Source organism: Pseudomyrmex gracilis, unplaced genomic scaffold (genome assembly GCF_002006095.1).
Source record: "Pseudomyrmex gracilis isolate BER0280 unplaced genomic scaffold, ASM200609v1 scaffold_7, whole genome shotgun sequence".
Lineage (NCBI taxonomy): Eukaryota > Metazoa > Arthropoda > Insecta > Hymenoptera > Formicidae > Pseudomyrmex > Pseudomyrmex gracilis.
Window position 1 is genome coordinate 559,287 of NW_018020591.1, and position 13,814 is coordinate 573,100.

The following is a 13,814-nucleotide window of genomic DNA, read 5'->3' on the forward strand; positions in this document are numbered from 1 at the left end:
TTGTCCTGAGTTTCTGTGCAAAACAGAATTTTTGCGAGAATTGATATTCAGTTCCACTTTTTTTTAGGGGAGGAAGGAGGAGGGGAGGAGAGAAGCTACTCACGTTAGAGTTACTTCGATACTGAAAAAAAAAAAAAAAAAAAAAAAAAAAAAAAAAAAGAGGGAAATTGACTCGAAACACGAACGGTTTAAGTTTTTAATTAAAGCGATTTGATCAGTTTTCGCGCTTGGTGCGACGAAAAAAACGTTGCGTTTTACGCGCGGAAAGAGAGAAGAAAAACGAGATTGCGCAATTGTGTATGTTTTGAGGCAAAGCGCACAATCTTTGAACAACGCTGTACGCGCGTGAGTTCCGCGCCTACACGCGCAAGTGAGTCGTATGTTGGTTGTCACGACAAAGCAACCGCAAATTGTAAATGATGGCGCTGTAATGGCGGGGTACGTATGTATGTATGTGCGTGTTGATGCGTGAGCGCGCGAATTTGCGGGTAATGTGCGAAAACGAGCTTGGGAATTTCGAACCAGACAACACCGCCGACAAACAAACGAGGAGATACACGATCGAGTTTCGTGCGAGTTTCGATACTCGGCGGAAGTCGCAATCTCTCTCACTCTCTCTCTCTCTCTCTCCTCTCGGCCGAGCATTAAAAGCTATCTACGATCGGCGAACGAATGTAAGTAGTTCCGTTGTGCGATGACACGCATTTTATGCAAATTACTCTGATACGTCACTCACGACCTTCAACCACATATATATTCTATATATTATAGAAATGATTGAAAACCCAAGCTCTCTTGCAGAAGTAGCATCGCAATTTTTTGTTTTGCAATTCTGTGATTTATGAATTTAAGTCTGACGTAAACTTTTTTTTCTCCTCCCCCAAAAAAACCGAAAAAAAAAATCGTAAATCACAAATGCGAAGGCGCAAAGAATTTTTATTTGATTTTGTCGCAGCCGAGAGATTCCTCCAATGCGTGCGTAAAAAAGATTGCGGATGTGATATACTAGCTAACTTTTCGGGACAACAATCGGCCGTGTGTTTAATCGCTAATCACGACAACTAATTTGTCATCGCAAGAATTGTTAATAATATATTGTAGACAAAAAAAAATGTTCGTGGTATTGAATTAAAATTAAGACCGTCGGAAGGTGTCTATAATTACAACCGTTCGAGCGTCACAAAATTGTAAAAAAATAATGAACGTGCAATTTCATCGACGAGAAGAGAGAGGGAGTTAGTAGCCGCGATGCCGATATTTGCTCCGATGTCACAATCAAACCTGATTTAATCACACCCATACCTGAAAATGGCAAATACGAGGAGAGAGAGAGAGACAGAGAGAGAGAGAGAGAGTCGCGTCAGCTCGATTGATCGATTTCGCGGAGCCGATACGTTCGTTCGGAAAAACGCGCGGAAAGCGCTTTTACTCTTTTTGCGCGACCCGAAAATTCCCGGGCGAGAAAATTAAACCCTCACGACCTCGGACGCTCTGTCTGTCTGTCTCTATCTATCTTTTTTCTTTCTCCCGTCGGAGCGCGAGTCAAAACTTGAATACGCATGCAAATTCTATCCGCTTGTTTACAACAAGCATCTGGCAAGAGCGCGGCCGATCGCCGCGCGAGTGACACGGATATTTTCTTATAACCTCTGAAAGGCACCTACAGATCGAACGAATGCACGTCTCGCGCGAACCGGTCTCTGTCATGTGTGCGGCGAGATTCTATTCCACCCCGAGCTTGAAAACACAAATCGCGCGCGTTGCGCAACGTTATGTATATATATATACACGCGCGCGCGCGCGCGCGCGGCGAATAAATAGCTAATTCACACAGTGAATTAACATGCGCGGCACAAGGTGTGGCTTCTCCGCGGTTGGCCAGACAGATGGAAAACCGATTCCGAGCTCAAAAACTACTAACCTGTCCGTCACGTACGTTTATCGAAAACAAATCGTTGCGTAACGGTCGCGAATCGAGTTATTACCGCTACGCGCGATCGGCATAATGGCTTCCGAGTCACAACATGTGCAGCCGATTCGAACCGATTTCGAGTTCGAAAGTTCAGAACCGGTCTTTCCGTCAGTTTACATTAGCCGCGAAGTTGTTGTCGATCGAAAACAAATTGTTGTGCAACAGCCATATGAGCGAGATTATTATTTCTCTGCTCGACAATATTGCGCGCGCTTCAAATCACACACACACACACACACATATCCTCCCGTAGCACTCGTGCTTTAGACGATCTGCTATTATTTATACCGATCTGTAAAACAGAAATATATTCAAACGATCATTTTAGATGCTCTTCTGCAGAATTGTGGAACAGTCTGCCGGCAGACATACGTAGAATAACTAGTCTTGGTCTTTTTAAAGCTAAATCACATAGTCACTTTTATGTTGAACAATTACTTCGGTTTTCTTATTTATATTTATTTATTTTATTTCTATTGGTTGCTGTTATTTCTCATTTTTGTTATTATTATTATTATTATTATGTTTGGTATTTTATTTTATTATTTTGTTATTATTACTGTTATTTTCTTGTTATTGTCATTTATTATTTGTGTTCTTTTTCTTTTTATTGTTTCATTCTTTAATATTTATCTTTATCATTTTTCCTTATTTTTGATTATTCTTTCTGATTATTATTATTATTGTATCTTTTTATCTATATTGTTATTTATATTATCCCAGAGCGCTTTACAAATAAAGCAACATTCATTCATTCATTCACTCATTCACTCATTCATTCATTTATTCATTCATTCATACACACACACACACACACACACACAGACGAAAAGTCCCTGCCTTTTCAATTGTCATATTAAAAATATTCTCATTTAATTGTGCCAAATAAAAATTCTCCGACGAGTGGGACTTGGCGCAAGCGATTTAAAACGTTACCAATGTCGCCATTAACGGGGTTAAAAGTGTTGACTTGTCGACGCATTTGTGCCGTTACACGGAATAACAATTCTCGCAACATTAGAGGTACATTACTAATACATTAGGCGAGACCGAGCGCGCGGTTTATGTAAAGCGTGCGAAGTACGCTGCCAGCTATACGCGTGGCTTATTCTCCTGAACTTCGCTAACGACTTGGCCGTATATAAAAGTGAATAATCACGTATCCTCTTCTCGCTCGCTCGGTGCTCACCCGAGCGTCGCGCGTTCATTATGATGATATCCCCGCTGATATATCCTCAGCACACAAGTTGGCCGTATTTATACAAGAGACGGCAGGTTAATGACGGAATGCGCGACAGCCTCGTCATTGAGTACATAATTTATCAGCGATTAAATTAATATGTACTCGATTCGACATCAAAACACGCGCACACGCGCTTTTCGCCCGTCGCGCACAATTTTCGCGACACGAACATTAAATCTCTCTCGACGACTCGATCACTTCGCCGAAGAGATTTTTTATTTTTCGATGCAATTTACAACTGACAAATAAAATGTGTTTGCATAACGCGCGGATTAAATCAATATATTTACCAGAGCTGAAACCAAAGGTGCGAAAAATCATTATCTTCTCCGATATTCGATTTAATTTTACTTGCTAATTAATCGCGTCTATTATGCCAAGGTGAAATCACAAACGACCAATCCAGACCTCGCGTCGAACGTGCGGGGGTAGGGAAGGCGTGTGTGGTGTTACACACACCAGACATGCATGAAAATGTCTCGATCGGACAGTGAACGATCGACGACCTGATTGACCGATGGCACTTTGCACTTGCAAATGCAACGCTCAGACACCGATCAAAAGTGTTGTTTTTCTTTTTCTCGCGGAAACACCTAGCGACTACGCGACTACGCTAATGATATTCGATTTGATCGCTCGTGTGTAATATCTGTGTCACAAATATGCATTAATTGCCGCGAAGATAGTTTTCTGGAACAATCTGAATTACACAACGCGTCACTTTATCGAACGGTGGACAATAACGCGCTTGTCTCCTCGCGTTGCGCGAAAAAAATCGACAGTTCAAAGCGAATTACGCGCATACGCTCGACGTTAATTGTATTTTTTATAATATAATCTCTCATGCGCACAATGAGAGACGTAACAGCAGTGACGGAATATAAACGCGCATTTTCATTTCATCTCTCCAGCTTCGAAACGCGAATTGCGCCACGAGAAGAGAATAAAAAAAAAAAAAAAAAAGAAACAATTGTCGTTTTATATTTATAACATCATGGATTATTCCTCCTCATTCAGTTTCATGTAAATGCGAGAGAGAGAGAGAGAGAGAAAATTTATGAATCGTTATTTCCTCTTTCCCACGGACTCTCGAGGCAACATTGCAAAATGCGATCTAATAAAGCCGCGGACGCGTTATCGCCGCGCGTAACGCACAGTGCACGCCCTCGGCGCGCGTTATAAAAAGTGCCGAGCGTGCAACTATGCCGGAATACGACTACAATTTTGAATGCCGTTGTAGTTTCATTTGCATGTCAAAAGAGAGAGAGAGAGAGAGAGAGCACGACCGATTATGCTCTACCCGGTGCGGACGCGCGCGATATCGACGGAGGTCGTAACTGGAGCACGCGGAATTACGCACACGCGATTCGAACGCGAGATCCCACACTCTTCGCGAATGTGAACGCGATGCGAAAATCGAGAATTCCCTTCCACATATTGTCGCGCGCGGGGGATGAACGCGCGCGATTTTCGACGCGCGAGAGAGGTTCGACGACCGCTGAAATTGGATAATGCGCGTTGCGTCGCGGTAAAATTGAGGAGAGAATTGTCCCCCGAGTGGAATTACGCAACAACCGCAATGTTGATTACGTGCAGTTGTAACTGTTCTAACAAAATCGACGAGAAAAGACAAGAAAAAATTTCAACCGAAGATGAGTTTTAATTAATAGTGATCGTTATTTACTTCAAAAATTTCTCCAAAAACACGTTTCGTTATTTTTAAAATATTTTTTCCAACTTCTCTGCAGTTTGGTGTAAGTATAATTAAGCGATGCAATCTCGTCACTTCTCTTTTTCACACGTACGTTATTATTAATAATTTAATTTAATGATTTATTAAATTTGCATTTACGTATCATTAAAAAAAAAAAAAAAAAAAAAAAACAGAAAATAAAGGATCCAATTAAATATTGAAAACTCTCGACGATTTTGTTATTTCGTTTTATGTGACATTGATGATGTCATTGATGACACACTTGCATCAGCACATCGGGTAGCGTCTCATTTATACATTAAACAGCTGTTAAAATTCTCTTTCGGCAACACAATGTCAGATTTTCTCGGAATCGAAACGTCGTCGGCGTTATCAACATTTCTCGAATACCTGCGACATTCTTCCGCAAATTTCACTTTACGGCGAAATTTAATGAAAGTAAACTTTTGTCTGAATTCCGAAAAGAGAGATTTCCCGAGAACAAACGGCAGTAATAATAATACACGCTCTGTGCGATCCCGACAATTTTATTATTCTTACCTCGGACTGATTATGTTTTTTTACGTCAAGAGATTTCCAAGTGTTGCGTCTCGATGACTGTGTTTTTGTTTTCAATAAGATTGGCGAAAGATTCGTGTGTAAGTATGTAATCTGATAATTTTTTTACGAAATACTTTCAGATAATGTAAATATGACAAAAGGATATATATATAATAAAAAAACAATTTTTAATTACTGCCGTATCATCGCGATAGTATATTGATCCATAAAACCGAGTGTTTAATGAAACAAAGGCAACGCTTCAAAATCCATTGTTAACTAATCGATAACGAACCGTCATTGTACATGTGATGTACACACACAGTCATTACTACTCCACAGCTTGAAGTGCGCCGGAGCGCGCGATATGTGAAAATTGCGAAGATTGAAAAAGAAGATAAAAACTATCTGGCATCGCGCGATATTATGATCAATTCGTGGCGCGGCATTGAACGGTAAAAATAGACGAACTAGACAAGAAAAATAGATAAACCAGATAACTCGGAGTCGTTAAAAATTTTTTTTCTTTTTTTTTTGGTTTTTTTATTTTTTTGCATCGCGAATCGCGTTGACTCACTCCGCTTTGTGATAATGGTGACGTTGACGTGTAATTTTTTCTTCAAAATTAGCGCTGCCAATCATCTGTCATTACGCGCGTCTATGAAATTTCTAACGTCTTCATGTATATTTTTTTTTCTTCTCTTTCCTAACACGTAACTGATCTAACACAATACGATTGTTGTCATCCGTGGAATTGTTTTTTTTTGTCTCGAGCGAGACTCGAGGCTAACTTCAAGCTGTGTTTTGTACTGTCGTCAATCTCGATATGTTTTACACGTTCGAACAACTATTACTTACGTAGCAGGCGCAACTGTTGCAACCAATCAATCATTAATCCTCGATAAATCAATAATTAAAACAAATTATCCATCTCGCAAAATGATGGATCAAATTACGACGATATCTGGAATTGAACACAACAGATAACAACTCACCTTCTCGTCGAGGTTGTTCAGATCCGGCAGCTGAAAACAAAAAAAGAATTTGTTATTCGTACAACACGAAGATTAAAAAATGGTTAACAATTATATTTTAATATTTGCTTAGCGTCTACCTTGCGCGCCGATATTTCATTTTGTTAATCGATGCAGCGTGTCCGCGTTCGAATATACAAAGGACCGACATTCACGTTTACCTAACAAAGACGAATGAGACGGAAAACACGCGGGGAGTATATCGACAACATACCGACCCGCCATCTATGTCATTCAATCCGAAATGACATCCCCCCCGACTTTACCGACGATAGATTATCGACTCGCGTGAGAATCGAACCGCATTTGTTATCGTCGACACGAACGAGCGGCACGAACGCGTCAACAGATGCCGCTTGGGGTCGCGCAAAAGTTGCGGAGATTTCTCGCAAATTAAAGGAAATTGACGCCAATTTATATCAATCAGTCGTCGTCGTCGTCGTCATGGCTGGTTACATTCTGCGCGGGCTCCGGCGTGCACACCCGTGATGAAATTAATTTAACGACCGATATGTCAGACCGTTTGATTAACTTTCATGGTCGTCGTACGTGCTCCGAAAGAAAAAGAAGATTCCGGTGAGTTGAATAAAATATATATTTCATACGCGAAAAGCAGAATCCGAAATTCTCGCACGTAAATCCGGAAAGATTCATGTTCGGCCTGGGCGCGAAGAAAAGATTACAATATATCAGCGATTTTATCGCTCTCACACACAATCGGTTATTAAAGATTTATATATGAGAGCGGGTCTTATAATTAGACGATTATATATATATATAAATTTGAAAACACTCGTTTACTTTAGAGAGCGATGATCGAGCCCGCTCGTATGTATGTCGAATCAATCAACGTTATCAACGCGTTCGACGCAAAATTTCTTAAGTAAACACGAAGACATCGATGACAAATCTGCCGTTTTTCCGAAAACCCAATCGGAACACAAACTTGATAAGAAACAAAACAACAAACAACTTGAAGTACTTTTTATCGCTGTAAAGTTTACGGACTCTACACAGTGTAATGCACAGTTCTGAATTTATTAGAGCGCGAATGCGCGCAGCGGCGGGGTTTTTTTTTTTTTTTTTTTTTTTTTTTCGACGAATCGATTCGGTCGGTGGATCGGATTATCGGAGAAGAACCCGCGGGATATCGATTTATAAAAAAAAAAAGTCTTTCTTCTTTTATGTTCTTTTCTTCATCTCGCCGCCGCCCCCTTTCCATCACGGACAATTTCGAAATCGCTGACCGTTCTCGGTCAGCGGAATCCGCCGGCGCTCCAGTAAATGCGTAATCGCGCATAAATCAACGCGCCGCGCGCGCGCGCGCGCGCGAGCGGTGCATATTTATGCGCCTGCGGCTCCGGAGAAATTAAATTCACACATTTCATCGAACCTGTAAAGCATGCGCATATTTTGCGCGTCGCGGAACGCTGAGAATGCAAGTCATGCGCGAAGGATGCGCGAGGGGAATGGAACACGGAGAAAGAGATTTCTCGTTCGTCCCCTTTCGCCGCAGCATCATATCATTCGCGATCTCTCCCCCCCCATTGTCGCGCGCATACTAATTGAATCGCCTTCATTAAGACGGTTCGTCTCGCGACGAGTGGGCGTTCGCGAACGTAAACGATATATTTCGCGTTGCGACAGCGATCTGCAATTTTTATGCGACCTTATACATCATCTTGCGTGGCGTCGCCGCCGCCGCGTGCTAAATATGTTGTAAGGGGAAAGACGAGGCAGAAAAAGAAAAAAGTCTCGACTTATATAATTATTCATAAGTCCGATTATAAATTGCGATATACCCGCGCGCTGATTAATTCGATCGGCGGAGCAGACGCAAACGATTTTTCACGAGTAAAGTTTAAATCGTGCGTCATGTTTTAATTAAACAAAAACAAAAAAAAACAACCTTATTAGTTACACACAAATAGAAGATTCAAAAAGTGGTTATTAAATGTGATCTATTACTGCTACGTATTACATTACGCGATACCTTATTACTATTGCGCATTTCCAATTGACTGAGAATATTCGCATTATCGCTTCGATCCGTTTGACATTCGTACGACTTCGTGTGCATCATCGTCATGCGCGCAAGGTTGAAGATTGGGAAATTGTTTAATGAGCCGTAAGTAGGTAATTGTGCGCGTCTCGCATCGTGTGTCTGCAAGCGGTAAATAGTCCGATAGCAGCCAAGATTTATTAATATAAAAGGCTTTAAGTCTGATGAGGTAAAAATATGGGGAAACCTCGTGTCTTAAAATAAACGGATAAATCGGGTTACCAGAGAGAATTGTGAATATGTAGAGAAATGTAGAACAGCTTTTGTTTTTAATTATATCTCAATTTGTGCAACACACGCACAAGACTGAAAAAAAAAAAAAATTCTCATTTCTATTTTAACAAGTAACATGTAATATTCCAATATTGTAACACATGTAATGAGAATGTAATGTACAAATTTCACGTATCGACTAACTTAGTTAAATAATTTTTAATTTTACCAAATATTAAAAAAAAAATGCAACGTAATTAAATACTTTTTATTTTCATAGTTAAATACTTTTCAACTTTTTTACCATTTGTTTTTGTAAATTTAATGCGACATAATTATTGATTAGAGATATTTCAAAACGGCGAAATACTCTCCGCTGCGGCGAGCAACATGGAAATCATTTGCAAGATTACAGAGAGAGAGAGAGAATATGTAACGGGGAAAACCCGACGTGAAAATAATGGTTATATCGTGTTTGTGGGTTTATTAGAAACATAAACAAATAGCACAATGTTTATTATGCATTCTCTCGGTCTATAACATTTCATGCATAATCGCCGCTTGTATGTGCGCCAGTTTATACTCTCGCGGTTCGCGTATACGTGCATACACATACGCGCGCGCAGTTTAGTTGTCGCGCGCAGTATTGTCGTCGCTTGATGACGGTACTTCGTCGTCGCGTGTGTTTGCGATTTACGCGACGAATAAACTTTGATTTACCGCCACTGTTCGCCGAACGCAATTTCTGCCGGCCGCATCCGCGGCGCGAAAGGAAAAAGAGAGAACAAGTTACACACGCTCGCCGCGCAATATTTCATCATAACGGCGAACAAATCTATCGATTAAATTCCTTTTTTTTTTTTTTTTTTTTATGGATCTACTTGATAAAATCAGCTGTCACCGTGATAAATTATTTTATCTCAATTATTTTATCGCAAGCTGACATTTTTCGCGATATCGAAAGAAAAAAAGAACATTTTTCTCGCTGAAAAAAGAAAAAAAACAAATTTAGAAAAAACTTGTCGCTCTACTTTTTTTTCTGGCGTTCTAATGAATTTCCACGCTTATTTCGGTAAACAGCAACGAGTAATTCCGAGAGATTAAATATACAGGCACGAGAGAATCTTGACGTACTTACGATCGCAACTTTTCGTGTAATTCCACGGAGCGCGCGGTGCAACTTGCAAAAAGGTTAGACGTAAGGATGGAGAACTTCTCTCCTTCTCTCTCTCTCTCTTCTCTCTCTATCTTCTCCGGTATACGGTACCAGTCTTTTTGGCAGAAATTCTCATCAGCGAGAGAATCTGCCAATATCTCGCTCAACAAGCGAGCGAGAGAGAAAAAAGCTTTTCCGTGCACGTAAACCGGCGCGGAAAACCGGGCGCTCTTCCTTTGAGGTTTCCTCAGTTTCGCGGAAACGAAAAAATTTACCGCTGCCCTCCTCTCGCGTCGAAATTTATTTCAACTCGCTTCTCGCGAAGCCCTCATCCATCTTTCCGGCCCGTAAAGCAGAGAACCCCGGAGATGCAACGAGAGAACGTTTCAACGGCCGCGAGCGCCACGACGAACGTGGAACCTGCCCGCGAGCACGCAACATCACGCAAAACGGAATTTACGACCGCCTGTCGGAGTAGAGAGACGCGCTCGCACACAAACGTTTGGCTTTCTAATATTCACCGTACGTCGCAAAAAAGAAAAAAAAACGATGGAAATAAATTTGCAAGACGAATGCATAGAAAACTGCCATTAGAGGATAACAAGAAATAAACGTTCGCTTGTAGGACACATATATTGAAGATTCGTGGGAAAAACCGATAGCTTATCCGGTCCTTCCCCGTGTACGAAAAACACAGCCGCTCTTTCGGCCGCTCGCGATATCGACGGCAATATAAGTGATGGCGTTCATATTCCTGGCCGTTCGTTCAAGTTGTTTCGAGAGTTCAACGACGATTCCTGCGCCGCGCCGGCCGGAATATTATACCGTTTTTCCCCTCTCTCTTTCGCTTTTCCTGCTCCCTCTCCCTCCCCCCCCCAATCCCCATTTTATAGTCGCTGCATCTCCGCGAATTCGCAACCGGCTGTTACCCGGCTCTTAATCTAACGATACGGCCGGGACTTACAAAACGATCGGGATAAATCTGCGATAGTGCCGGTATATGTATATGTGGACATATACAGTTTCCACATGAGACCGTTAAAGTTTAACAGCTGTCGTTGTAACCGTCGTTTCTTTTTTAGTACGAGGGAGAAAAGGGATAATATAATTGCTCCTCGCGCCTCGATGCCACCTGTAGCGAGTGACGGCGCGCGTAAGAAAAGTCGATCGTAATGAGCAACGACACGTATTTTATTTTATTTTCATTTTTTTTTTTTTTTTTTTTTTAATATATTTCACGTACGTTTTCTTATATACAATTTATTATTTCGTTTCTCATATGTACAAAAAACGTTGTAATGTATAAAACGTTTAACAAAAATTTATATACATCTATTTACATTTTTGTTGCATCTGATTTCTTTGACTCGTTTTTTTTTTTTTTTTTTTTGATTTATTTTCGTGTCAACGTCGAACCACAATCGCACGTTGAATCTTGTTTCAATCTCTTGTATCAACGCGTCAGATATCTGCGCACGTTTTTGTTTTCTCTTCCGGCGATAAATCCTGAAAAACATCCACATCCGAGTCAAGTTGATTCGAAACAAATATATAACATGTGTGTGTGTGTATATACGCGACTCCGTAAGTCAATTAACGTACGATTCATTCGTAACTATATATAATCGTTTCTCTTTACCTTACACGACTCTCTCGTCGATTCTCACGTCAAAAAAACGTCACGCACCCGTATCTAGGGTTTACTTGCCGACTTCGATTTGCCGCAAAGAGCGTGCGCGAGAATTAAGAATCGAACACCGAAATCAGTTTCATACGTAATATCGTTAATATTACGTTATAGATACCGGATCAAATTATCCAGACCACTTTGCGAACACAGAGTTGAATCGCTAACGAGATTTAACGAGCATCAATTCTCTCCCGGAGTATTTAAAGAAGATTGAAAATAGATCGAAGGGGTAAATGTCCCCGTTTTTTTTTTTTTTTTCCCGTGAACCCTTTCATCGAAGCGACGCCGTGTATACACGATCGGCGGCGGTACGATCGTACACGATCGCGCGCGTCGCTCTAACCATAAATAAACATCCACGGCAGGAAAATGGTGACGCAGAGCGCGGCAACGCAGCTGGACAACATGGCCAGCAGACTCGAGCCCGCCTCTCGAGTGTCCAGACCGTCCGTCGCGTCATCTTCGTCGCTGTCGGAATCGACGTCACGCTCGAATTCGTACACCTCAACCGCGCATCGAAAGCGGATGCGCGACGTGTTGCTGTTGAAGTGGGCCGCGTCTCTGCGCAGCACTTGCATCCCCGAGTCGTTGTGCTCCAACATCCACCCGGGTTCCTGCACCAGATCCATTTTTCACGGCTAGCAACGCCGTAAGTTCCTCTTCCTCTTACGAGCTCGAGGAGAATATTCTTCCCGGTCGGTTGACCTGCAAAGAAAAGTTTTTCAACATAAGTCGGTAAATCGCGCGCGCGCGCGCGCGCTGCAAAGTGCGCGAGCGGTTAGAATTTAATAAACAAGTTCGATCGTGCCACGATGCGGATCCAAAAGGCGGAGGTCCCTATATATTACGTCACGTGTACAAAAGTTCGATATATTATATCGCACATTTCGCGTTTCGTTTTTCGACTCTCTTTTCTCAATTTCTTAACGAATTTTGAGTTTTACACCAGGCTGGCTGGAATGTGTCACATCGCATCGAACAATTGAATCGTTTGTTTTTTTCTTTTGACCACGTTCGTTTCGGAAAAAAACACGTGTCGATCTCGTGTTGTACAAATCGCGCGCACACGTTTCGAATTCAGACACGCTCTTTGTCGTACGTAGTCTCGAAACTCGGCGAAGTTGCCAAGGTTTTATCGAACGCGTGTCGCGCGTTTTACAAAACGTGTCAGAGCCTCGGGCGAAAAGCTAGAGAACCGGTCCTCTCGCCATCTCGTCTGGCGAGCGGTGGCGCGCGACGGCTGCTGGACAACGACGATTCATCGGCTTCCTGCTCTGACAGAAACGAGAATTAATCGAAAAAGCAACTTCGACAACTTCGCCGCCGCGGCTTCCGGCAGTGAGATCGCGGACAGCTGTTAATACTTCCCTCTCCTCTCTCTCTCTCTCTTTTCCCCTCTCCCGATCGATCGTCACGCCGCTGGTCGCGCGCTGACAAACCCACATTCGCGACCAACGAGGCAATCTCGTAAATGTATTGAAAAACAACGAGAAAGGTCGAAAAAAAAACTCGGTTGTGCGCAGCAAACCGCGACGCGCGATCGCGAAATTGCAAGTAACAATTAGCAGCTTTTATCACCGCGGATAAAATGAAACGCGAAAACGCGCGCGTATTTTAAATCATCCGCGCGTACGCGCCATTTCGAATAAACAATTTTAATTCTATCTTGAATCTATTTTGACACTAAACGTATGCGCGAATGACGTGCGCGGCGAATGTAAAACGCAAATGTGCGTGACAGAACGAGAGAGAGAGAGAGAGAGAGAAAGAAAGAGAGAAGAAAGCGACGTAGAATAGAGAAAACGCACAGAGTCGATGTTGTTGTGTAATTCAGTCAATGGTTTATTTTTGTGCCGCGAAACAACAAATCGATTTAAATATTTAGACGCGAATACTAAAAGATTAACTTAACGGAACGGGGACGGAGGGGAGGGGGGCAGCGCTTTAAACGCAATTCGAACAAACAATATCGCCTATTTATTTTCAATATGAGCCTTTGTGCGCGCGCGGCTTCTCCGAAACTCCGCCCGAAGGCACAAAGTTCCGAAACACTCGGTATGCGCCGCAATGCGGGCAATTAAACCGTAGTTTGCCATGTCGATGATTACGGCTTGTCGAATTAAATCCGTTTGCACGCGAGGCTAAACAGAACCCTCGGTGACAATGCGGCTTAATTACAGAACGACGACG

The 13,814-nt window shown here is 42.1% G+C and overlaps 1 protein-coding gene and 1 long non-coding RNA gene across 5 annotated transcripts in view; both read right to left on the minus strand.

The window, feature by feature from the left end:
- Positions 1–13,814, minus strand: part of LOC109859330 (sestrin homolog) — a 171,636-nt gene that overhangs the window by 107,825 nt on the left and 49,997 nt on the right. For 3 of the 4 annotated variants that reach the window (XM_020437504.1, XM_020437488.1, XM_020437496.1), the window contains one exon: positions 6,465–6,494. In XM_020437504.1, the coding sequence (XP_020293093.1) occupies positions 6,465–6,494 (30 nt within the window). Of the gene's footprint in view, positions 1–6,464; positions 6,495–6,583; positions 6,604–13,814 lie in introns of those variants that run through there. The other variant, XM_020437512.1, reaches the window with a different exon arrangement.
- On the minus strand, positions 11,301–11,958 carry LOC109859361. Its single transcript, XR_002250706.1, has 2 exons — positions 11,574–11,958; positions 11,301–11,440 (listed from the first exon to the last, which is right to left on the minus strand). It is a non-coding gene; the product is annotated as an uncharacterized LOC109859361 (long non-coding RNA).